The 26,886-nt window shown below is 39.4% G+C and overlaps 1 protein-coding gene across 2 annotated transcripts in view; it reads right to left on the minus strand.

The window, feature by feature from the left end:
* galnt14 (UDP-N-acetyl-alpha-D-galactosamine:polypeptide N-acetylgalactosaminyltransferase 14 (GalNAc-T14)) overlaps positions 1–26,364 on the minus strand; it is a 32,583-nt gene extending 6,219 nt beyond the window's left edge. For both annotated transcript variants that reach the window (XM_027022821.2, XM_027022822.1), the window contains exons 1-10: positions 26,085–26,364; positions 21,538–21,707; positions 14,252–14,350; positions 11,367–11,434; positions 11,151–11,216; positions 6,360–6,481; positions 5,712–5,799; positions 5,310–5,394; positions 1,487–1,590; positions 527–653 (exon numbers count right to left, since the gene is read on the minus strand). In XM_027022821.2, the coding sequence (XP_026878622.2) occupies positions 527–653; positions 1,487–1,590; positions 5,310–5,394; positions 5,712–5,799; positions 6,360–6,481; positions 11,151–11,216; positions 11,367–11,434; positions 14,252–14,350; positions 21,538–21,707; positions 26,085–26,216 (1,061 nt within the window). In that variant the 5' untranslated portion in view covers positions 26,217–26,364. The remainder of the gene's footprint in view (positions 1–526; positions 654–1,486; positions 1,591–5,309; positions 5,395–5,711; positions 5,800–6,359; positions 6,482–11,150; positions 11,217–11,366; positions 11,435–14,251; positions 14,351–21,537; positions 21,708–26,084) is intronic.
* Between the last annotated feature and the right edge of the window lie 522 nt (positions 26,365–26,886).

The raw sequence follows: 26,886 nt of genomic DNA on the forward strand, positions 1-26,886 counted from the left end.
GTAGTAAGTTATGTGGAAACACCACAACATTAAGAAAATTAGCCTGCTGTTTGTAAATATTCTTCTCTCATGCATTATCTCAAAAAGCTTTTAACAAATGTAAAACTCTGAAATTCTAAAACAACATGACCGCGTCTTAGCATGTGTAAGTACAGACCGATTCCCTAAAGTTACATGCATACTGGTTGAAATCCATTTTGGATTTTTGTACAAAAATCACTAGAAATCTGGTCAGTCAAATGAATTGGACTCTCAGAGAAGCTGTAATGGTAAAATTGAATGTTCCTGTTCTGCAGTGGGCTGAATTCTTTAAGGTTGCAAATTTTAACACTGAACATTTTGCATACATGAAAGGCCTGGATGGGTGGCAGTTAATGCCACAACAGATTTAATATGTAATTTATAAAAATTTGTATGGAGGATTTTGACAGTGCTTTCTGACTTGGGTGTGTGTTCTCTGCGATGCTGTGGGTTGGTCAGTAGATATGAGTAATACACACTGAAGTGCTCACTGAAGTGCTCTTACTTGATGTACGTGTTGGCATTGCCCTCAGGGAAGATGTATGGATGTTTCTTACGGAAGACATGGCCAACTCTGCTACAGGGGACGATCAGCAGACTCCCCCCACACATCCACACTCGAAAAGAGAGCTCTGCGGGAGAACGGACACGCGACTTTTAGCCTGGGCTTTTTAGAGCAACGTTAGAGTTACTCACTATTACTGGAGGGCAGAAAACATTAAAGTAAATGATCAAAGACCACTCGAACAGACCATGAAAAACATGCTTACATTATCTTAAGAACTCCAAAACATACTCAGTATAGTTAAAATATTGTTTCATGTGGTCCAGTATAAATGTGTCTGTGCTCATTGTCCCTGTGTCTCATATGGGCCTGTGTAATCATAACCCTAACCCTGTCCCTTCTGAAATGAAATGACCACTGTGCTGGCCACAGACAGAGCGTAGGAAGTGGAATGATTCATCTCAGGAAGGCTGCTGTAAAACATATACAATTATAAATAAATGAATCTTTTAGAAAGTGCCCCAGTGTTGCATCTTCCTGTCAGACAGGTGTCTACGGATTAATAAAGCTATTGATGTTAACATCCGACAAGGCAGGCAAACCATCTCATGTACAGTAATGAAGTGAACAGTAATGATGTGTTCAGTAATGTTAAGCCATCTTGTGTACAGTAATGACGTGTTCAGAAATGTTAAGCCCTGTCGTGTGCAGTAATGATGTGTGCACTAATAACGTGTTCAGTAATGTTAAACCCTCTCGTGTACAGTAATGACATGTACAGTAATGACATGTACAGTAATGACATGTACAGTAATGACGTGTGCAGTAATGTTAAGCCCTCTTGTGTACAGTAATGACATGTACTGTAATGACATGTGCCATAATGTTAAGCCCTCTCATTTACAGTAATGATGTGTACAGTAATAACGTGTACAGTAATGACTCCAGGCAGGCACTCACCAAAGTTCTCTCCTCCCCAGATGTCCATGGCTGTATCATATTTACCCAGGTGGATGAACCAAGACTTATTTATCACAAAGAGGCCTCCAGCAATAATGGGTGTCCTGGGGGATTTAAAGATGTTGCAAAATTATTAGCTGACACAAGTTATGTGACAGTGTAACATAAAAAGGTGTTTTATCCAGCATCATAACTGTGTTTACAGTCAAAGTTTTAATTGATCCAGTGACCAGAGGCCTTTTTAGATATTTTGATGTAGGTTACGTTAGTTCTCCATTGTCTGGACCCTCAGCTAATGTGAATAAAACAAGCTTGACAGAATTCACATTAATGTGTGTCAGTTTATACTGCTCTAAAAAATATTCAAAACTATTTTTTTATTGAAATAATTGTGTGTCACAGTTATTGGCATTCGTGCATTTTATATTTTCTAGAGCCCCCTTAGCCAGGATAACAGCACTGAATCTCCTGTAATGCTTGCTAAGGTAGGAGCACACAGAATAACGAATGTGATAATTCATTTATTCAGAATCTGTCCAGATCTTACAGAGACTTGGGCCATTGCATAATTCCATGATCATGGAACAACTTTTGTATGGATTAGGTGATATGCATTAGATCACTGACCTGCTGAAAGATCCAACTATGACCCAGTTTTAGATTCCTCCAGAGTCAGACAGAATTCAGTTTAATATCTCCTGCTACTCAAAGCAGTCCATCATGTGAAATAACATGGCAATGTTTCCAGTAGGCTTGGGCACTGTCTACGTAGTTGCCCTAACACTAGCTGTCTTAACATAATGCATCAACAACAGGAAATGGCATCGTCCATCACCCAGCCATAGTTAAAAAAAAAAAAAAAAAAAAAAAAAAAAAAAAAAAAAAAAAAATATATATATATATATATATATATATATATATATATATATATATATATATATATATATATTAATGATTTTTTTCTTAACTATAATTTTAGTTTAATAAAAGGTTAGACTTCTCTTAGGTTTTGATTTAAAGTTTAAAGACCTGGGGAATAAAGTGTGCCCCATGAACACCATACTAAAGTCCCATAAATGAGGGATTTATTCACCATAATTTCTCCCTTTCTGATGTAAAGTGGACGAACCTCATATTTAATAAATCTTACTTATTCTTTACTCTTAACAGCGAGAAACCTAAAGCCCCTCTCTGTTCTGTTCTGTTTTCCCACTCTCAGTGAGTCTTAGGTCTGAACCATCTAGCGACTGGGCCAAAGCCTGTACAAATGTATATCATTTGTGTCTTGGGGTGGTTCTTCTAAGGGTTTATATACAGTTGTGCTGTTAGTTGTAATTTTTATACACATGGGTCACTGTATTGTAATGATTGTCTTAAGATTAACGGTTTCCATGCAGATGTACATTAGAAATTTTAGATCATCAGACATCAAGACTGCATCTGCATAAGAACCACTAATTCTTAGTATATCAAAACAGGTCTTAGGTCAGGCTACATGAACTACAGGAAGACTGGAAGGTAGCCAATGTTATCCTAAATTATTTTGCAGTGAAGTCAGCAGGATTTTACTATGCAAAGTTATAGCTGTTTATGCCTAAACCTATGATTCTATATTCATTCTGATAAAAAACCCCCCCCAAAAAAACCATACAAATCATCACCTATACACAAGGCTTGTCAACTTCAGAATGCAGTATATTCAGGAATACATCCTTATTATGTTTGCACATGTACAACGTTTCTCCAGTTCATATTCTTTGCCCCATTATGTTCAGCTCTGCTTGAGTAGTGCAGTCAGCCGACAGACTGTGACAACAGGCTGTCAATCAAATGTGCTCACTGGAATATTGAGACCACACGCACAAACTCAGCCAGTACTGATGAGTCAGTTTAGTTGGGTTTTGAGTTGAGTTTTATTATATTGCTCATCTGTTTTAAAAACTTGCCTAATGTTTAAATAGAGGACTCCAGTTTAGTATCATGCAAGCATTTTTAATACTTAATAATATGTTCCCTGGGTCTTTAGGAGGCTAGACATCTGGATCCTGCAAATGAAAGTGTAAGAGGATCACTTCATTATCTAGGGGACACACTACAGGCGTTCCCTGTGTTTACAAACAATCCGACAGCACCTACATGCACTAAACTCACATGTTACCTTGGCTATTTGTATTCTAGATGGATTCTTTCATTTTTAACTATGCTTTCTATTCTTCACATTCCGTATCAGATTTAGTCATATCATATCCTTTACACTGAAAGCAGTATAGTTTGTAAATACCGAAAATGGCATTTAAATGGCTTTGAAATTATACAGCTTACCAAACTATACATCTTAACAAACTAACCAGCAATATCCAACCCAGCCATGTCCACAACACTCTAACCTCCAAGGTGTGTAAAAGGAGAAAAATGGCCATCACAGCCAAACACTTTGAGATTTCATGATGATTTGCTGTTTGACAAAATTTGGCAATTTGGTCTGCCGTGCTATAAGTACAGGGCGCTGAAGATGCTGCATTGTATTGTCTATGACTCTCACTCCAGAGATGTCTGAAAGCTTTTCTGTTTCCCAGGGCTACACCCACTGTTGCTATCCCCCACCCCACCCCCCCTCCGGTCTGTCAGCCTGAGTAAGTGTGTTCATAAAAAGAGGCTCAGGGAGAAGAATCATCCATGACCAATGCTAAAAACCCCACAGCCTCCAGGCGATACAGAGCTCAGCTCTGCTAGACAGCCATACACGCCTGCTGGGCTCGTGTCTGTTGTGTGATGCTGAGTGGTGCGAAAGTAAATCCACAAAACTGAAACAAAGGTTAACATGAAAATGCAAAATATTAAAAGCTCAGTTTGGTGTTCAGGGTGCACTTGCTCTAGGGCCATTAGGGGCAGGTTTGCCTAACATGGACTATTATAAGAGCAATAAACTAATCTTAGGACATGGCAGAATGGTGGTGACCAGTCATAACATCACCCAGACTTGGCAGAAGACTTTCTGAAAGCCAGTTTTGACTCTGTCGCCATAGACACAATCTGGCACCGACCATCATCATTCTCTATATCTCTGTCAGTGTCTTGCCCACACACACATCCTCTAGCTACTCTATTCATGGACAGGCTGAGGTGCTGAGCAGGCCAGGATGTCTCTGGTGCTGCGTCAAGGGCAGGGTATAGCTGGACAAATGTGGGCTCTGAATGATGGGTCAGCCCCACAGCCAATACACTGACCCACAGACAAGCACTGCCCTACAGCCAAACACTGCCCCACAGACTGCTTCATTGAATCATTAATAGTCTTCGTTACAACAGCAAGAGAAGAAAAGGAGTGAGAGAGGAGAGAGAGATGAAACAGATCAGTAGGAGAGAGAGGGATCAGAGAGAGAGGGATCAGAGAGAGAGGGATCAGAGAGTTGTTAGGTGTTGGCTACGAGAATAACATAAACGAACGTGAATATAAAGGGAAAAGGGGCGCGAATAAAGGAATGTGGGAGCGGATGAAACCATGAGCTGGGATTCATAAGGCTGAAAGTGCTCTGAATACAACCACATGTAACATAATTATGCTCCTTTGGCACGGTGCTTTCCGAGGCCACATTTTCATACAGAGCTCAATGCCTCTTCTTTCTCATCCAGCAGGACTTCTCGATGCATATCACAAAGCAGTGAGAAATCGCAGGAAGAAAGAGAAAGGCACAATAAAACCTAAAAAGCAGGGCTTGGTATGGCATGTTAGAAACGCTGTACTGAGCTGTTTTCTCCTTCCATGCTCTCCCGGAGATGGGAACGATCTCTAATATTCCCCTTAGTGCTTCCCATCACCTACTTAATGGGTTCTGTGGGGTCCTCTCGCTTGGCTCTCTTCTCTGCTGATAGCTGCTCCCACTTGAAATGAAGACTCCAGTCAAAGCCTGGAGAGACAGACAGAGAGAGAGAGAGAGAGAGAGAGAGAGAGAGAGAGAGAGAGAGAGAGAGAGAGAGAAGGAGGGAGGAAGAGGGTTAGAGAGAGAGGGAGAGAAAGAGAGAGAAGGAAATTAAAAGCAGAGACAGAAAGAGATAACTGGTACAGGCAATGGAAGGGTTTTATTCTTAACAGTTCATAAAGCCTTGTGATTCATTTTGAGCAACAGCATGAATGCAAATTGTGACTACTGTGGCTTTATTTGACACATTAGGAGAGAAGGCAAATCTTGAGGTTAGTGGTATGAGAGCTTCACTTTAGTCATACCGCCCTGCAGGTCTGAGGAGGCAGCAACATATGCAAATGTGTCCATGCTGATGATGTCAATCACTGGGCTGGCGACACAGTGTGGGTCCTGAAATGAATTAAGTTTGTTTAAAATCATCATCTTAATTATGCTGTTCAAACTTAATTAAGAAATAACTGCATTTCTGAGGCATTTTTCAAGGCATTAATCTAAATTCTAAGGCAAATTGAATGCAAAGACAAAAAGACAAAAGGTGCTTAGGGTTTTATCAGCATGACTTCACATCTAAAGAGGGGGAAAATCAATGAGCACTGCGATTATTTGAGTTAAGATTGTGTGAAAGTGTACACACACACACACACACACACACACACACACAAATAACACACACACACAAATACATGCTCTGAATCTTCTCCTGACACTTGCTTTGACCAAATCATTAATTCTCTTCACGCTTGACACTCTTGTCCTTTCGTGGTGGCAAGATGTACAAAAAAAAATCCATATACACATACAAGAAATGTACAGACTTCATACATATACAAGGAAGTACAATTTGGCATTTCTATTCTAACATGTTTTTTCAGCTGGTTTCTTTTACTAGCTTGAATAAAAAAAAGTGCACTACATAAGTAATCTGTCTGGCCCTGCAGAAGACTCTGTACCTCCTTGATCATCTGCAGCAGTGGTGGAAGCCAGTCCTTGTTGACCTCACAGTGGCTGTCCAGAAAGGTCAGGACTCCTGCTCCAGCTGCGTCAGCTCCTCGAACCCTGGACCTGATCAGGCCTGAGCCACAGAGGACAGCAAACCAGTTCAACTCCACCACTATCCCCAGTTCACAATTACCTCCACAACACGGCTCCCAATGTTTGGTGTTATGAAGACATTGCTACTGTAAACAGGAGATGTTTCCAGAGGTTGGGATATTTCAGACTTTAAATATATGAGAAAATAGGGAACAGCTGATACCTTGTCAATCTCTCTAACAAATGAGTACCAAACAATCAGATGGTTTGATAATGAGCATTCACACATTTGAATGGCACACAGTCTAATCTGAAGCTGTTATATCTAGGACAATGTGTTTTGAGACTAAATAGACAGGGATGCGATTATGAGTTTAAGGGTTCAGTTGCCTTGTATGAGGAGACGGGATATTAGCAGGGAACAGCAAACTCAGTGGCATTGTTAAAGTGCACAACTCTTGCTAAGATTCACACTGCAAGGCAACTTCAGCCAATTAAAAATCCCATTTCATTGTCAATAAGGCTTTATTTTCTGGATGAGTAAGTGCATTTTCCTCTACATAATGTGTGTGTGTGTGTGTGTGTGTGTGTGTGTGTGCATGTATGTGTGTGTGTGTGTGTGTGTGTGTGTGTGTGTGTGTGTATGTGTGTGTGTGTGTGTGTGTGTGTTTGTGTGTGTGTATTTGAGTGTGTGCGCGTGCATGTATGTATGTTAGTGTGTGGGGGGGGGATGTCAATGTGTGTGTGTGTGTGTGTTTGTGTGTGTGTGTGTGTGTGTGTGTGTGTGTGTGTGCGTGCGCGCACTTGTGTGTGCCCGCAAGCATATGTTTTTGTGTGTGTGCGTGTGCATGTGTGGGTGTAGGTTTGGGTGTGCATGTACATGTTTGTGTGTGTGTGTGTTTTGTGTGTGCTCATGCATGTGTGTGCATTTCACCTACAGCTAACAGAGTTACTAGAGCATAACGGCGTTACAGCTAACAGAGTTACTATAGCAGATCAGTGTTACTATAGTAGAACAGCATTACAATAGCAGAACAGCATTACTATAGCAGAACAGTGTTACTATAGTAGAACAGCGTTACTAAAGTAGAACAGTGTTACTATAGCAGAACAATGTTACTATAGCAGAGCAGCATTACAGCTAACTATAGCAGAACAGCGTTACTAGAGTAAAACGGTGTTACTATAGCAGAACATTACTATAGCAGAACAGCATTACAGATAACTATAGCAGAACAGCGTTACTATAGTAGAACAGTGTTACTATAGCAGAACAGTGTTATTATAACAGAACAATATTATTATAGTAGAACAGTGTTACTATAGCAGAACAGTATTACTATAGCAGAACAGTGTTACTATAGTAGAACAGTGTTACTATAGCAGAACAGTGTTACAGCAAAACAGAGTTAAAACAGCAGGATAGCACACACTGTTTCTTGCTCCAGGACAATAATGGGGTTTAAATGCATTAAACCTTTTAACAAAGTTCCTTTGTTACAGAGTTGACTGAACACAATCTTGCACATTAGTCAGTGGTGTACAAGCGACATTGTGTGACTATGTATAATAAAGCCTCGTAGCTTAGGGATAAATGGGTGAACAGCAGACAAGTGATTCCATTTATTATTAGCAAAAGCTTTTGCTGCATCAGTTTACTGATTTAATCCTATTTCTTCTTTTTCATGCATGATTTTTTTTTTACAGTACTGACAATGTTTTAATCAGTTCTGCTATGGAAGCTGCTTACTACACAGTTAGTGTTTTAATGTCATCCTGAAAAGATGCAAAAAATGTGAGAAGAAGAAACATCTGACACATTTATCTCTCAGCTGTTTAACTTTGCTATTTCCTCAGTATTTTTTTACTATGCCTCTGGAGAGGAGTTTAGTTTTGGTGATTTGGGTTAACCACTATGGTTTACATGTTATTAAAATTTAAAATAATTATGTTATATTCTTATCACCTCTAACTGTCTTTATCTTAAACTTAGGTCAGTTATGAAGGCATACAGAGAACCCCAGGACAATTCTCTCACCCAGTGACCATGTGGTTTGACTCTAATGTTAATAAACATGGATTATTAACACTTTTCAACAATTCTATATAGAATAAATCTCATCCACTGGGAGAAATAACACTCAAATGAGAATAGGGTATGACTTAGCTTGGATGTGGCATCATACATGGTCCAATCTATCTTACAAAGAATCTAGACTCCAGCTTACCAAGTAATTCATATGCATAAATTTGTCTTATTCCATGTTGTACTTAAATGCAACACTGGAAGGGTTTCCACTGTAACACTAATGCAGTCTGCATTCTGCAGCAAGTTTAGCAAATTCTAGTAATGCATGTTATCTACATTACCTAACATGCTTGAAATTCCTAATTGCACAAACCCCTGTCTGTGTTTATTAAATGATGATAGCTCTTTAACTTCAGTTCAAATGCATTTAATTTTTGTTGGTCTAACAGCAGATAAAAAGACTATCATGTGTAACTGGTTTAATCCACATATACAGATATCATCACAGTGTTTACTCTTCTATTATGATATTATCTCTCTTGAACAGACTATAGGAATGGTCACACAAATGCATTTTAGTACTGACATGATGTGTCTCAGAATGGTCAGATGGACTCAGTTTTTCATCTGGTAAATGCTACACTTCGCTGAGAGACACAACACTTTCCAGAAACACACTACACTTTCCAGAAACACACTACACTTCCCTGAGAGACACCACACTTTCCAGAAACACACTACACCTCCCGAAGAGACACTACACTTCCCTGAGAGACACCAAACTTTCCAGAAACACACTACACTTCCAGCAAGACACTACACTTCCCTGAGAGACACTACACTTTCCAGAAACACACTATACTTCCCTGAGAGACACTACACTTTCCTGAGAGACACTACACTTCCCTGAGACACTACACTTTCCTGAGAGACACTACACTTTCCTGAGACACTACACTTTCCTGAGAGACACTACACTTTCCTGAGACACTACACTTTCCTGAGAGACACTACACTTTCCTGAGAGACACTTCACTTTCCTGAGACACTACAATTCCCTGATAAACACTACTTTTTCCTGAGAGACACTACACTTCCCTGAGAGACACCAGTTTCCTGAGAGACGCTACACTTTCCTGAGAGATGCTACACTTCCCTGATAAACACTACACTTTCCTGAGAGACACTACTCTTCCCAGATAAACACTACACTTTCCTGAGAGACACTACACATTCCTGATAAACACTACACTTTCCTGAGACACTACACTTCCCTGATAAACACTACACTTTCCTGAGAGACACTACACTTCCCTGATAAACACTACTCTTTCCTGAGAGACACTACACTTCCCTGAGAGACACCACACTTTCCTGAGAGACACCACACTTTCCTGAGAGACACCACACTTTCCTGAGAGACACTACACTTCCCTGATAAACACTACACTTTCCTGAGAGACACTACACTTTCCTGAGACACTACACTTCGCTGATAAACACTACTCTTTCCTGAGAGACACTACACTTTCCTGAGACACTACACTTCCCTGACAAACACTACTCTTTGCTGAGAGACACTTTCCTTGGCTAAAATACCACCCATCACTAGCAAGGCAGGTTATCATCCATTAGGACAGCTAACCTGTTAAACAGCAAACAGCTCAGCTCAGCAACTCTAATGGGATTTCATTACACAGTAAGTGCTGTTTTAGCTGTAGCTGTCTCCAAGGCACTGAGCATTACTCCCAGCCACAGCAACAGTGCGAGGAGACGGCCGCTGGCCATACTGAAGTGGCAAAATCAATATTTTCCGTTTAAAAGCCTCCCATGTTTTCAGTTAGGCACAGGCCAAAACACTTTGCTTAGAAATGGATTTTTAAATCTTTATATCAAGCATCCTAAACGCTGTTTGCACAAGATGTTTACAGCATAATCCATGTTCTATCAGGTTGTAGAGGTAATGTATCTGTCCAGCCAAATGGGCAGGGGAAGGGCACATGTGTGTATGGGGGCGGGGTTATAATGGGGACATGTGTGTCTGGGGGCGTGGTTACAATGGGAACATTTGTGTCTGGCTCTGGGGTTAAAATGGGGACACGTATATATGGAGACGTGGTTAAAATGGGGACATGTGTATGGGGGTGTGGGTGAAATGGGGATGTGTGTGTATGGGAGTGGGGGTTGAACAGAATTTTTGACAAAAGATCTATATCTTTTACATACATACTAGATAACAGATGGTACGGACTACACAAATTTTCTATTCCCCAATTTATTGTGTATTACCCAATCTTTTCTGATCCTGATACAAAAGTGAAGTACAAAGTCATTTGACAAAGCCAGGAAGTGGTGATCTTATGAAAATTAATAATATAACAGGAAGTGCAGTGTAAAAGTTATTTTCTGAAACTGCTAAACAAGCTAAAGGTTAGTATACAGCCAGCCTCTGACTAGGGTTAGGGATTGGGTCTCTGTCAGCAGTGCAGTCAACGGCCTAGTCTGTATTTATACTGTCAGAGTAAAGCATTTACTAGTGCTCACCACCAACTATAAGGAAACAAAGAGAACTGCACTGCCCCTGCTGACAAAACATACTAAATTCATACAAATGAAGAGGGAAAGACAGGGAGAGAGAGAGAGAGGGGGGGGGGGTGTTAAGGCTGAGAGACTAGTTTACCTTCTCTTCGATTATTGCGAAGACACCTTACTTTGGGCAATTTAGTGAGAAGGAGGCAGTCGTTTTCTGAAAGAATAAACTCAATTAATTATCAGAAAGAATGAAATGATTACAATTTTCATTATCCAAGGCTCTCATTTGTTTCATTTACAAGAAAATATATTTAGGACTCTTCATGCCTGAAGAGAAGCAAGTGAAAGATTCCTTGTTACTCACGGTCATGGCTGAAGTCATCTACCAAGATTATCTCGTGAATCAAATGCACAGGCGTCCGATTTAGCACACTGAGAGAAAGAGGAAGAAGCCATGAGCCACAAACACACAAAGAGCAAAATATTCAATAAACCCAGAATGTAATAAAACATGATTTAAAACTTTTTGTTTTTAAAGTCAATGCTGATGTTTTATAGTGAATGGCAATAACTATGCTTACTACAGCATATATTTATCACAATAAATATTTATCACATCATATATTTATTAAAAGAATCACTCTTTGAATTGCCCATATCTTTCACTATAATTTCACTATAATAGAAAGTCAGGAAAGGTGACCGTCTCAGAGGCTGCTACTGGGTTAGCACAAAATTCTAAATTAAAACTTGATAACTATTGATTTCAGTTGTCAGATAGATGATGGTGATATTAGGTCAAGGATGATGGTGAGATTAGGGCATGAATGATGACAGTAACCACTGGCTAGGATTCAAACTGATGTTGTAACCTTGTGGGGACGAGGGTTTCCTAAATCCAACACTGTACTGGTCCTGTGCTCATGGGATGATAGAACTGCTATTAGGCTTTCGACTGTAGTCTACCATTGCTTGTACCACGTGCCACCTAGACACGTTGATCACACACACACACACACACACACACACACACACACACACACACACACACACACACACACACACACACAAGTATACATACAGACACACACAGACTTCTATTCTGTTCCATTATGAACGGCCCTAACTGAAATATTTTTTTTTTTAGTGAAGTGAGGAAAGGTTTTATAGTGGTGCCCCACCTCCTTCATCTGAAGCAGTGTTTGATGGTAATGGTGTGGTGTAGTTTTCTGCTAATGTGCTACATTTAGAAAAATGCCTCAAAACGAAATAAATCCATTATTTGCTTTGATGTACTCTGTTATGGCACAGATATTAATGGTATTTCAAGAAAAAGAAATGTCTGCATATTGTATCCTTGTCTACAAAGTTTGATATCTGTATTACTTCACCTCACAAGATTGCCAGACACTTCCCAAATGACATCAAATGTCTTCAGAAGCATCTAGATTAAAACAAAGGCTTATGTGAGCATTGTTGCAAAGGCTGAAGGCCTGAAACACTGCTCTCTTCTGTAGGAGAAATGCATCGTTCCCATTAAAAGCCCTGATTTAGGCACCAGGAGAGACTGAGAGAACAAGTGAGTTCACAGAAGCTTCCAGAACATTGTCCTCCACCTCTAAATGCTACTCGGTAGTAACAGCATCTGTCAGCACACACACCAATCAAACAGAGCCCCAGGCCATACTTCAAAACTCATTCTGTGTAAATGGTCGGTGGTGGTGGTGTGTGTGCATGTGTGTGTGCATGTGTGTGTGTATGTGTGTGAATATGTATGTGTGTGTGTGTGTGTGCGCGTGTGCATGTGCATGCAGGTATGTGAATGCATGTGACTGAAATCTGCATAGAAGAGAGGTCAAATAAAAATCTTTATGAGGCCATTTCTTCTTTTTAACTGTCTGTGCTGTTACTAAACACAAGGACAAATTTAACCTCAGTATGTTTATTCAGTATTTCTAGATTCACATACACCAGAAGGAATTTAATGACTCCAAAAATGCTTTTATAAAAAGGACAAATATTTGCTCACATTTGTATCATGATGGCTAAAAGTGTATTACAAAAAAAGTGCATTACAAAACCCTTCTGTTATCTATGGAGACCAATTATCACCATACAATGTGGTCAGCACATTACTGGGAAATGGATTCTACTTGGAGTGATTAGTTACTGGCTGGATGGAAAACTGCTAAGCCACATGAGTGTTCTCAGTGTACTCATTAGCACACACGGAGCTGAACTTTGTCATGACAGAGTGGCTCATGACAGCTCAGAGTTCAGTTCAGCCAGTCTGAGTGCTGAGTTTAGCCCAGTGTTAGCTGCTAATGTCATCTGTGTTAGTGATGATTCTCAGGGAGGTGCAAGGTCATTTATATCAGTGAAATAACAGCAGAGATATCAATGAGAAACAGTGGATATAACAGTGAATATATCAATGAGAAAACAGTAGAGATATCAGTGAGATAACAAGAGATATCATTGAGAAAACTGCATATATCAGTGATATTACAGTGGAGATATCAGTGAGAAAACTCAGTGGATATATCAGTGAGATGACAGTGGAGATATCAGTGAGAAAACTCAGTGGCTATATCAACGAGATAATCATGGAGAAAACACGGCAGGTGAGGCTGGAATGGCTTGGTTCCTCACTCAGGAACATATAGTGATCTACCAGATTTAGAGCTCTATTATTTATGGGCACTAGAAATTGAAGTGAGGGTGGTAAATGGTGGGTGAAAGGCCCACATCAGCACTAGGCAAAGCAAAGCAGGGCACCTCCACATGGTATTAATGCTCCTCATGTTCAAATGGTCTGGTAGGACACTGAGTGTAATGAGTGCAGAGGACAGATCTCTGTAAGCAAGCGTAACATGTAGAGGACAGATGTCTGTACGTGAGTGTAACACGCGTAGAGGACAGATCTCTGTAATTGAGTGCAATGTGTGTAGAGGACAGATGTCTGTAATTGAGTGTAATGCATGTAGAGGACAGATGTCTGTAATTGAGTGTAATGCATGTAGAGGATAGAGCTCTGTAATTGAGTGTAATGCGTGTAGAGGACAGATGTCTGTAATTGAGTGTAATGCATGTAGAGGACAGATCTATGTAATTGAGTGTAATGCATGTAGAGGATAGATGTGTGTAAGCGAGTGTCATGTGTGTAGAGGACAGATGTCTGTAAGCGAGTGTCATGCATGTAGAGGACAGATGCCTGTAAGCGAGTGTCACGTGTGCAGAGCTACTCACCTCCTGACTGTGCGTAGCAGAGTGGAGCGAGCTTCGTTGTGGAACGTGATCACGATGCTAGTGGAAGGTAGCTCTGAGTCATAGTGCAGCGTCGAACACCTGTGAAGACACGGCAATTCAGAGGAATAATGAGGCACCCTGGTATCAATTAGTGTGAATATGTTCAAATGAAGATCAGAGCACCTTTCTGTGCAGTATGCCCTGTGTCATTAGCCATCTGAGCACATTTGCATTAAGCTGTAACAAGTCAAACAAAAGTTAGTGACATCTACTGGGCGTTAGAGTGCGCACCGTTTTCAAGCTTCCAAAAGCCAAAAATGTTGTTGGTAGATCAGTGTTAAAACAAGATAGGCATGTGAGAAAACTGGTACTGGGATAACAGGGGGAGTGTGATCTGAATGCTAACGCCTGACAATGGCAGAACCCCGAGGAGCAGAGTCGTCAGCTATGGAGTTTCTCATTAAAAACTGTAGAGGCTCATTAAAAGTCAACAGCAGATCACATCTATCCTCACCACATGATCTCAAGGCAGGAAGAAGAAAACCTGTAAATTTAGACTTTAGCTGCAAGTTGAGAAATAATAAACCTTTTGTATTATTATTTTCTATATATAATACTCAGGGAGAGGTTTGAAGCTAAAGATTCATGAGTTTGTCAATTTTTCCTTAGAAAATATACAACATACAACTTTAGAACATCTAGGATATAGCTGTAGGAAAAGCAAGAGATTATGGTAATAGACAAGATAAGATAAGATAAGATACAAGATAAATTCTGTGATCTCAGTTAATTGTGCTCACATGTAAACATCTTTCTGTTGTAGCCTGATCTCCTTATACAGGCATTAGTTCAGGATTCATTTATTCTTATATGGTATACAGCAAATGCATGTTTAATGTATAGAGAACACACCGGTGGGAGAGCCGTTGATTCAGGGAAAAAGGGGGCTGATTGCACTTAAATATTGTACTCTGTCTAAAATTCCTTAACACACTCATACACTCTCATGCCTTTAAGAATCATGACACAACAGACAGAATGGGCCAATATGGAGTGGATGCAATTATAGTAATCAGTTTCTCAGCAATTATTTATTTATTTATTTATTATTGTAGTCAGGCATTATATGTCTAAAACACATATTATGTGACTAAAACACTCCAGTGTTGAGGTATCAGTGTCAGAGCTGTACACAGGTCTGAAGCAGCAGATATTCCAGTCCGGGTGGGTTTAACAGACAATGAGCACATCCTCTGGAATAACGACACACTCAAACTCCCACAGAGATTTCCCACAGAGCATTAACTCACACAAGTTGTCTCTTCTATCAAGGCTATTTCTCATTTACATTAACTTAGGGCACTAGAAATACTCTGCACACACTACTAGTGTTCCAAACCCTACAGCATTGTTCTTTAGATCCTTAAGGGTCTGATTAGTTTATATCCTACCCAGCAGGCCAGGTGACCACCACCGTTACTCAGCACTTTATGGGCTGAACTCACCATTAATCAGCACTTTATGGGCTGAACTCACCATTACTCAGCACTTTATGGGCTAAACTCAACATTACGCAGCACTTTATGGGCTGAACTCAGTGACCTGGAGCAGCTAAAACACTAATCCGTACAAAGAGTGCCAAGTTATGTTCTCATCTCATCAATGTCATATTAACCAGTAAGAGCTGCTATTTAGTATACGATTACTTCTGCAGTTTGCAAACACACTATATTAATTCCTGATCTGGGTAGACTAGTAGAACCCATATTAACCTTTTTAATATCCCATTACTCAAGCAGTTTAGAAAACACATAAACACTCTGTGTGGCTGACAATCTGCAGTATATGTGGTCCTTGTGTCTGATATGCAATTTATTTATTCAGTGCACAACCTGATCAATTTCGGCACCCAATCATCACCTGTTTGTTTGCCTTCTTTCATTTTAACATGATCCAACATTACCTCAATATGCAAATGCACAGCTGCATACAACAATGCAGACTTCAGAACAGATGTTTAAGGAGCTTCTGTTACTCTTTTTTTAAAGAGTCATCAGTCAAAAGTACCTTTAGACTCTGAACATTGAAGCAATATTCATATCAGTTCAACATGAAATGTCATATTTGCAAATGATGAAGAACAGAATTACAGCTTCAGAATCTGTTTCTTGCAGTTTTTGAATAACTGCTGGTTCTCGTGTATTGTATCTGATATTCGTGTAGTAATATATCTTATAGCTAACTAATTTTAAACAAATTGTGTGATAAAGACTACTACTCATGTTGTATAATGTAATACTTTTAGGTGCTAACTGTAAAATAACATGTGATTTAGATTTCACACATAAATAGACAAGTCATGGCCTTCATTAAAATATGATTGCCCTGTTGGATAAACAGTTGATACATTAGCTATGGTATTTTACTGTATCTATGGTATCTATGTGTACTTTAGTCATTAATTTATCTATCTAAAAATAAACAACAAAAACACCTCAGTGATTGGGCTTGGCATTCTGTCTGAACTATTTTTTAGACACCCTGGAAGCAGGAGCTCTCACTGCAGCAATAGCCCAAGGTCTTCCTGAGATAGGAGGATGGTTTAAACAGCAGAAAACAGAATAATATCAGAATGCCTGTCAGATACAACATCTTGTGGAGAGGAGAGCCCTTCACTGTGCACTGAGGATGACGGATGCTCTCCCAGAAAACCAGGAGCTGCAAAAGTCAGTTGGAGTGTTTCTCATGGAGATGAACCAGTGAAGCTGTTTCCTTATTCAAATGAAGTCGCTGATGGTCTGTACATGTTCTGTGCATTAAATACCCTAGCTGGTAATGTACTGGTGAAGGTTTGCATGCCCTCTGTGCATCAAATTCTCTTTTTAGACAGAGACTACAGTATATGGCCCCAGAAGCTAACACACAGCATATGGTGAGAGGATAGAAAAAGATACTAAACTGAGCTTAGTGTTCTAGAGGGATAATAATAATGCTTAGTCTGAACAGTTTTGTTTTGCTATGACTTTGCTGGGCAGAATCATTACTCCCATAGTAGGGTCTAGTACTCCAATCATAATGGTGTAGTCCTGCTATAGTAGGGTGTAGTCCTCCCATAGTATGGTGCAGTCCTGCTATAGTGGGATGTAGTCCTCCCATAGTATGGGGCAGTCCTGCTATAGTAGGGTGTAGTCCTCCCATAGTATGGTGCAGTCCTGCTATAGTAGGGTGTAGTTCTCCCATAGTATGGTGCAGTCCTGCTATAGTAGGGTGTAGTCCTCCCATAGTATGGTGCAGTCCTGCTATAGTAGGGTGCAGTCCTTCCATAGTATGGTGCAGTCCTGCTATAGTAGGGTGCATTCTGTCCACAGTATGGCAGGTTTTTTGTACTCTATCTGGTACTATGCTGTGCCTTATTATTACTTTTATTATTATTATTATTATTATTGTTGTTGTTGTTGTTGTTGATTAAGAATGTTTTGTAATTCCTGAATCCTGTGCATTATGTTTTCACCAGGACATGAGAACACATACATTCTAGTGTCTAGGGTTAAGTAACTAAATCACAGAAATAGTTCACTTACAAATGGCTGCAAACTGATCTATTCCATGCAGGCATCCATCAGGCCCCAACAATGGATCAACAACTCCAAATAAAAGAGGACACTGCTCATTCTGTTTAAAAAGGACACTGCTCTATCTGTTTAAATGAGCAAACTGCTCTATCTGTTTAAATGAGCACACTGCTCTGTCTGTCTAAATGAGAACACTACTCTTTCTGTTTAAATGAGGACACTGCTCTATCTGTTTAAATGAGAACACCACTCTTTCTCTCTAAATGAGAACACTGCTCTTTTTTTTAGCAAACACAGAGCTCTAATGGCCATTCACATAAAAACAAATATGGATCCATTAAATTTATAACTCAGCTGAACTGCCAATTAAGCAAAATGTACCCTCTTTAATTAGCTCTTCCCCTGCAGAGTCTCTTACTGATTGGCAGTACATACCACGCACTATAAACAGCTTCTTTGGGAAACTGCTTGAGAGAAGGAAAGGGATAGTTTTAATCATTCATACTTGTTCTCTCCCTAAAAAGAACTGCACGCTAGCATTTCTTCACCATGGCCAGAAAGTGGATTAACAGCATGTCTAATTGCGAGCTCCTGGCAAACAAGCTTATCAGTTATTAGCCCTCAGGGGCTGAAGCTGCACTGTGTTGGCTCATACCAATTCACTCTGGAAGCAGCTCTGCACCCTGGAGTTGCAGGCTGTTGATTTGGCATTAGGGCTATTGTCAGGGTGGTAGGATCCTGCAGATAATTGTCAGAATGTCATTTTGCATTTGGTTTAGCTCTCGGAGGATTAAATCCAGGCCTGTGGGTTTATTCCATTCCCCTGATGTTACAGTCAAAGATACCTGCAGGAGTGTGCAAGCAGAAGGGAAGTAATAAGCATCAGTTCTACACACTACTCAAATACATATCGGTGACAAGCCACCAAAACACAGAAGTTATTTTAAACCAAGTAACTGAGAGGCTCTTCTAAACTGGCAGCTACAAACAAGTCATGACTCCTGAAGGTTAGAAGCTGAAGAGAAAGTTGTTCTTTGTTTATACAACTTCAGCTTGTTAATTAGAGTCAGAGAGACCATGACATGCATGTAGCCAAACAAACAGCCCAAAATGAGGAGCTGAGTGCAGGATGGATAAGCTCCAGGAAGCCTCTCTGTTGGGAAATACAACATGGTAGAGTAGGGTAACAACAGGACACTGGAGCTGCATAATCAGACACCTCCTCACCTTTCATCCAAGATACTCTCTATTGTCACACAGACACTGCATGAATTATTTCATTACAGACACAGACATTTTATCTAATTGTCGACAGAGGCCTCTGACTGCTATAATAACTCTCACACACCAACCAAAAATACTACACTTTTACATGACTCACCTGTCACTTTAGTGTTTGACAAAGATGTTGTATACCACCCTTAAGATCATTTTTAATTTACACTATAAAATAATAAAAATGTTTTCTGCCATAGACTATGTTAGTATTAGTACAGTATAATATTTATGCAGGTAAATAGTGTTTGACTTATTGCTGTTTTGTTAACATTTGTAACTATTTTGTTTGCTTAAATGTTTGAAGAAAGAAAATATCCAGGTTTGCTGTGTTGCTTGGTGAACTCAAGACTGTATTAGATCTGCAAAGGCCTTTGTGACCTACAGATAATCAGTGTTAGCATGTCAGTGCAGAATGTTAACTTGTCAGACAGTTAATAGTTATGAAAAGGTAATATAAATTTGTTGGACATGTATGAATGTCTCATGTTTTCTGTAGAATTTACATAATCATAACATTATTCAATTACTAAATTTCAATTGTTCATTTTGGAAGACATAAGACTAGGATGGAAGTAATGGGTGACCATCTGAAGTAATTTCCCTTTGTATAACCTCAAAAAAAAAATAACAGTGACAAAATGCACAAAGCAGTTTCACACTGACACATAGTAGAATATCCATCTCTGACTGTTCCACTATCTCTCTATTCAAGAATGTAAACTATGGACTGTACCATTATCTCGCTATTCAATGTAGACTACAGTGTATAGGTCCTCACGTCTCTCTTAAGTCTCACTGGACTATTTATGTATACATTTTATCTATCTATCTATTTTATCTATCTATCCTGTTCTATGCTATAGAAGTATGCAATTAATAACTGGCTTCATGTGCAAATTCAGCCCTAAGTAGATCAATACTGGACCTCCAAGTAACCAAAACTTCACAAGGTCTGAGCGGCATGGTCTGAGCAGGATGGTCAGAGCAGTTGTCTGAGCTGTCCTGCAGGGAGTGGAACTGTAGCCAGAGTATCTGACCTCCCTAGTCTACAGCAGGGAGAGGCCATGTGGCCAGCTCCCCATGGACTGCCACAGGCAGTCGTTCCAGAGAATGGCTCAGATCAGACCAACACAGCCACATTAAACATTCTGTCTGGCATACAAGTGCAAGCACAAAGAAAAAACTCCAACCTCAACTAATGCAATTCTGATTAGGATAATAATACAAACATTGATTAATTACTTAATTAAGTTTTTCAAAAACACTAACCAACCTGATGAGATTACAGTTTAATTACAATAAACAGTTCATAAGACTTATTGACTCCTTGTCATATTTCAGGTCACCACTGATGTGTGGGACACATTTCCTCAAGGGATCAAAGAAATGACATTACAACAAGAGCTGAACAATCAGTTCAAATATCTGGAAGCATAGAATAAGACCTGTATAGTACCAGTATAGTACCATTATATAATCAGTGGGCAGACGAACATTTCTGCCCAATTAGCACTGAGCTCTTTTCATGCCAGTGAACTGAGTAAACCCAGTGCATGCTGGGGAGGTATCCTGTGTGCACATTACCATACGCATAGTGTATGCATTCTTAGCCAATTATGTGAGATGCAAAATAAAATATTTGTCTTTATTAAGCGTAACTGGGTTTGTCATAAAGATATAAACGTTTCAAGGCCTCCCCAAGCTGAGCAGATTTTTTACCTCACCTCTAAGCCTGAGTGAGCAGGAGGTTCAGTTGAAGCATTGTTAAATAGAGAATCTTAATGGGATATATCTGTTAACAAATATCTGTAAACAAATGTCTAAGTAATTGTATTGTACCATTTAAGGCAGGCTGCTATAGTAAACATCCATTACATGTGACTGTTGCAAGTAACTAAAGTTTGCTGTACAGTTAATTAATGTAAAAAGTTAAAATACTGTAAATATCCAGTTATCAGCAGTTACCACCAGTTTTCATGTAATTACCCTACAATTAGCACCTTGCCATGTGTTAAAAATATTTTTGCAAACATTTTATCTCATTATCATTTCAGTGTAATTTAATAGGAATATTTTAGTGTGTAGCACCATAGTGTAAATATTATTTTTAAGTATGTTTGGTTTATCCTTCATCACCATACTGAATGACCAATAATAGCATATACATTGTAAGGTTACTTTATAGTAAGAAATTTATAGTAAGACATTGTTCAGAATACAGTATGTTCCAGCAAAAAAGATCATATCAATAGTGAGTGTATACTCTATGGTATGTAAAAACATAAGACGACAGTTACATAAAAGTACATAAGTACATGTTTGAGAGATACCCCTAACCCTTTAATGAGGTACCCCTAACCCTTCTACACAGGTATGTCACAGCCAATGCATGTGAGCCAAAAGCAAGAAAACCCCAGATGCACACATAGGGCCTACCTGTAATGTCTGGTGTCTCTAAGGGCTCTATTACTGGGGACCCTCTCACTTTCCCTCTGATTAAACGCATATAGACTGTAGGGATCTTGGCCCGGCCTCCACCTGTGAGCGCTGAGGTAGCTCTTTTCTTCAAACTCTTCCAAGAGATCTTCCCATTCTGTGTCTGAGATCTGAAACAGAATATTGAAGCACACCAGTGAGCCTAGGGATAGGTTCAGATGCTTCTCTAAAATAGATTATGTTCTCCAACCCTAAACCTAACTTAGATTATGTTCCCTAACCCTAAACCTGATTTATATTATGTTCTCTAAACCTAAACCTGACTTAGATTATGTTCTCTAACCCTAAACTTTACCCTAGATTATGTTCTCTAACCCTAACCCTAACCTAGATTATGTTCTCTAACCTTAAACCTGATCTAGATTATGTTCTCTAACCCTAACCCTAACCTAGATTTTCAAACTAGCAGAAGAGAAGATCTAAAGTTTCTGTGGGCATATCAATCGGGTTTCTTGTTGTTGTTGTTGTTGAACACCGCCCACCTGGATGGCTGACGGCACTTTGGTTATTGCTGATGTTGACCTGAGCTTTCCTATACCTGAGCTTTCCTATACCTGAGCTTTCCTATACCTGAACTTTGTTTTACCTGAACTTTGTTTTACCTGAACTAGCACTTTGCTTGTTGAGAGTATGAATGGGGACTGATGATGTCTCTACTCTCACCTCCTCTGCAGCAATGAACACAATATTTTTCAAAAGGACATAAAAGACATATAATGTTATAAATTACATCTGTATCCATAGTGCCTGATTTTGCAGTACATCTATTTATCTTTAAACCTTCATGTGAGTGAAAATAAGATTAATCTGTCGATCTGTATTTTTTCAGGTATTCAAAACTGTTAATCATATGAATAATAATTAATGAAAACCATCTGTGATAAAATGGTTAATGTTGTTATACTGCAATCCTATTAGCCTTGAAGAAGACCTGTACCTCTGGATTGAACTGTGCCTTTAATGAGACAGCAGGCCATTGTAGTGGCACTGTGGTGAGCCTTCTCCCCAGACCTCATGCACCCTTCCGCAGTGCCGTCAGCCTGGCGAGGAAGTCATGGCCTGCTGCTTTACAATGGCTACAACAGCGTCTTTACAGCCCGTAATAGAGGTGGATAATTGCAGATGTCTGTTTCTTAAGATAGACTGCTAAGCATGACAATGACCAGGCCTTCAGTTCAGCTTGCACACCAGCAGGCTGCAAGGAGCGGTTGCACTGGGAGGATCAAATATGATATGTCCATTACAAATTTGTCATCATGACTCAGCGGCCCTTTTATTCAACAAAATAAAAAATGTATATATTGTGAAAATGCAGTGACAAAGTTTCAGATGTTAACCACTGAGTCATACACCACTTGCTGACACATTCACACATCGTAATGACGAGCTCAAAACAGTTTTGCACATTTCATTACTTTTATAAAGACCAACATTATCTAAACTCTGTATTTATCAGAGAGATGATATGATTATTCTCCTCTTTACTTTAAGCCAGATGTTTTAAACTTAACATCTGATAGACCTGTGCTATTTTAATGAAACAAACTCAGTTACATAAGATGAATTTAAAGAGAAAATTACAATAAAGAAATTGCCACTCTGTAAACTCATCTATCAACTAAGTAAAACTTAATTTTTCGGTACATGTGGAAGGTTTGTTACTACTGCACACACGTATTTCCCCAAGAAGTAAAAAAGGCCCCTATACATTTCTACATTTTCTGTACGTTATCTATATGTTCTCTGTAGGTTCTCTGTATGTTCTCTGCATGTTCTCTGCATGTTCTCTGCATTTTCTCTGCAAGTTGTCTGTACTGTACATTCTCTGTGTGTTCTCTGTACATTCTCTGTACGTTCTCTAGTGGAATCATTAGGTTAGTGTCGGTCCCTGTTGGAGTTCTGAATCATTTGGTCCTGAGTGCTCTCATACTGCCCACTAATGAGAGCAGGAGGACAGACCAAGGGAGTAGTAATTGGATATTTCCTGTCCTGTCATCTGTGCTCCAACTTGTGCCCATCCTTTTTATAGTTTTACAGCAAGTCATAGTCTGTGGTCTCTGGCAGCAGAGAGACAGCAGCTGGTTAGCTGCATGAGAGGGGAGAACAATATATTGTGGGTTAATCATTATCACAATATTAGGCTTTTTGAAAGTGGCAATGTGAAAGACCACGATATTCAGTTCTAACTAGGGGGATCCTACATGAAAATATAGCACCACTGAGTACAAGAAGAGTATACTACATGTCAGCAATACAGTACACGGAGAACACATTCACCATCTTATGATTAGGTCTGAGATCAGGAAATATGTTACACAGAGAACACATTCACCATCTTACCAGCAGGTCTGAGAGTTTACTACAAGTCAACAAACTCAATCTCCAGTGTTCCTGTTTCTGATGAATCCCTTATGTCCAAATCAGTTATTTGCTGAATTGAAATATAAACTGCATATTTTTTCAAGTCATATTACCACCATATACAGCAGTACATTTTTTCGTTACCTGCACTACAAATTTAAAACATGGGCTGTGGCTCATGGTTTTAGCCAGTTCTGCAGGACTGGGAGCCCATATATATCACAGCAGAGCTCATAACCATTCTCAGTTGGTGCTAAAGACTGAGTGACACACTTGACAATGTGGGAATCAAACTAATACATGATGACACAATAATAGCAGTTGCGTATATAGCCTACAACAAACAGCATGTTATGAACCAGACATAATACCAATGCCAGACATGATGAATCAGTTTTCTGATGTAACAAATGATAAGTGTTGTCAACAGATGCATGTGCAGTACATCTTCACATCTAAGAAGGCTGTGATGTCATTGATGTTTGATGAACATGTTAAACACACTGGCTACCCTTCATTATCATAGCCATATACACCAACACCTGACCTAGCAAAGCCATTTTAGGCTTCACATTTTATTTCACCAATAACAGCTATTTCAGGCTTTGCTTGCCATGTCGGGGTTTTGCTATAAATAGTTTGAGTGGCAAATAGCACTAGCAAATGTAATGTCCTGCAGGCAGTCCTGAAGAGACATTTCCTTGACACTCCTTTGGAGCTTTGTTTGCAGTAAAATGTAGCCCCACTGCCTGTGTTTGACGTCCAATGTCACAGTCATTAATCTTACCACAGAACAGCCTGAACAGAGCATTCAGGTTTTCTAGACATCATAGGTCTGGATTTTGTTTTTTCAACTTGTTTTATGCCAGAATAGAATAAATCACTTAAGGAAAGATTTAATGAAAAGATCCTTAAAATCATTCAATAATTTACTACAGAAGTCTCAAAAACATCAAAAATGTTTAGTCTTCCAAATATTATCATGATTATCCTTTCACTTAAGAAACACTTGAACATAGACATTTACATTATTTTAATCTCAGTAAATTTCTTGGACTGTATTTTTTCTACAGCATCCAAGCGCACAATCGCATTTATGAGTTTCACTCCCTTTCAAACTGAACCTAATTAAAAGATGCCTTGTACAATACACACAGCTGGAATTTAAAACATTCTAGTGAACAATAAATAATCCAAAGGTAACAAATGATTTGGTATTTTTGAGTTCAGTTTCAGCATGTTGACGCAGGACTAAGCACAGTAAAGGCACGGTGACACGGCAGCGTTTAGTGATTGAGCAAGTGCACTCAAAGTGACTTTGGCCGGCCGGACGGACACTGAACCGTTTTAAATGTAGCCCAAAATGAATCAACACATCCATTTTTGGATGTGGTATTTTGATGAGTGATACTGCTTTAACTTCTATCAAAACAAAAATACTCTATGACAAGCGTAAATATACCGCAGCAGAAACAATGCATTTAATAATTTAATGTAGGCCTAGTAATACATTTAAGCGCATTAATTATTATTTTATTTTTTATTTTTTTTTAGTAATGTATCTTTAGTATCTTTCTATGCCTTTTTTTGTACATGCTATACTGTAATCATTTAAGCAACCAAATATCCGTGCCTGTAAACAATGATGCCTACAGTATGCTGAAAAGGAGTGTCTGGGGTAGCCTACACTTCAACTAATCAGATTTCGAGACCATCTTAAAACTATGAATGTTAAAAATTAAGTGGGTGGAAAGTATATGGTTTTGACATCCTGATTACTGACAAACAAATCAAAGTTTAGGATTCGAGTCCGCAAACAGCATGTTATAATCTATGGGTTTACGGGCAACTCTTATTTAAAAAATAATTACAAATAAGGTAAAGATGAACTTGAACAACGACTGAAAATGGTTTTACATTTTCACTGTCACGTTTTTACAAAACCAGTAGGATTTTACGCAATGTCCTCAGAAAAATCCAGTGTAATAGGATACGTCCTCTGAGCAAAGTATTAATATGAGGCGGTTTTTGTATCGCGTGAATGCCTCGCGACCTTCCGTCTATTACAAACTCCTCTCACCTGGAGCAGGTTGCCCCTGCACGCGGGTTGCACACATACCACTCACCTCTTTCTCTTTTGGTTGCTCGTGTCTTTGGTCAGGTAATTTCCGACTGTTCAGAAGAATAAAATACAGTAAAGCAGCTATCCAGAACAACGCTGCCAGAGCTAAAGTCAGCTTTCGGGAAAGCCTTTTCATCTTTCACGCGGTTGTTTAAGCTACATGTTCCCCAACAATTTAACACCAGAAGCACTCTTCAGTCTCACGCGCTGTGAAAATGAACGGTTTGCGTGCTCGGGACCTGCTTTATATCCTCGTGAAACATGCAGGAATGGAGATCTGGCTCTCGTATGCAGCGCCGACTCGGTGTGAGCGATGTTGGACGTAGTCCAGCTTGATTAAAATCATCCTGTTCCGTTGAGGTGCAGACAAAATGTGAATGGGTTTAGCACCACCTACCGCGGAAAGATGTGGACCTTTTTTGTAATCGCACTAACTCCCTTCTCCAGTCCCCTTCTCATAATAAAAAAACAGTCGTTTATTTTATAATCCAGTTTAGTCTATAGCCATGTCATCGTCATATGTTCTTGAAAATATTATGTAGAGTAATGAGCAGGCAACAGTCTCACCGTATCACATTCACTTCATCTTTATCACACCTTTTTACACAGACAAGAACAGTCAGCAGCAAACCGGACAACACGTTGTAGACAGTACTGTCTAGATGTGCACAAGTGTTAATGGACCAGTACTACAATGTGACTACTGGTTTATATTTTCCTAATGACCCAATGATTATGAATGCCTTTATATATGTATGCATGCTGATTTATAACTAGAACTAGAATCTAGGGAGAGAGAAAAAAAA

Source organism: Electrophorus electricus, chromosome 3 (assembly GCF_013358815.1).
Source record: "Electrophorus electricus isolate fEleEle1 chromosome 3, fEleEle1.pri, whole genome shotgun sequence".
Taxonomy (NCBI): domain Eukaryota; kingdom Metazoa; phylum Chordata; class Actinopteri; order Gymnotiformes; family Gymnotidae; genus Electrophorus; species Electrophorus electricus.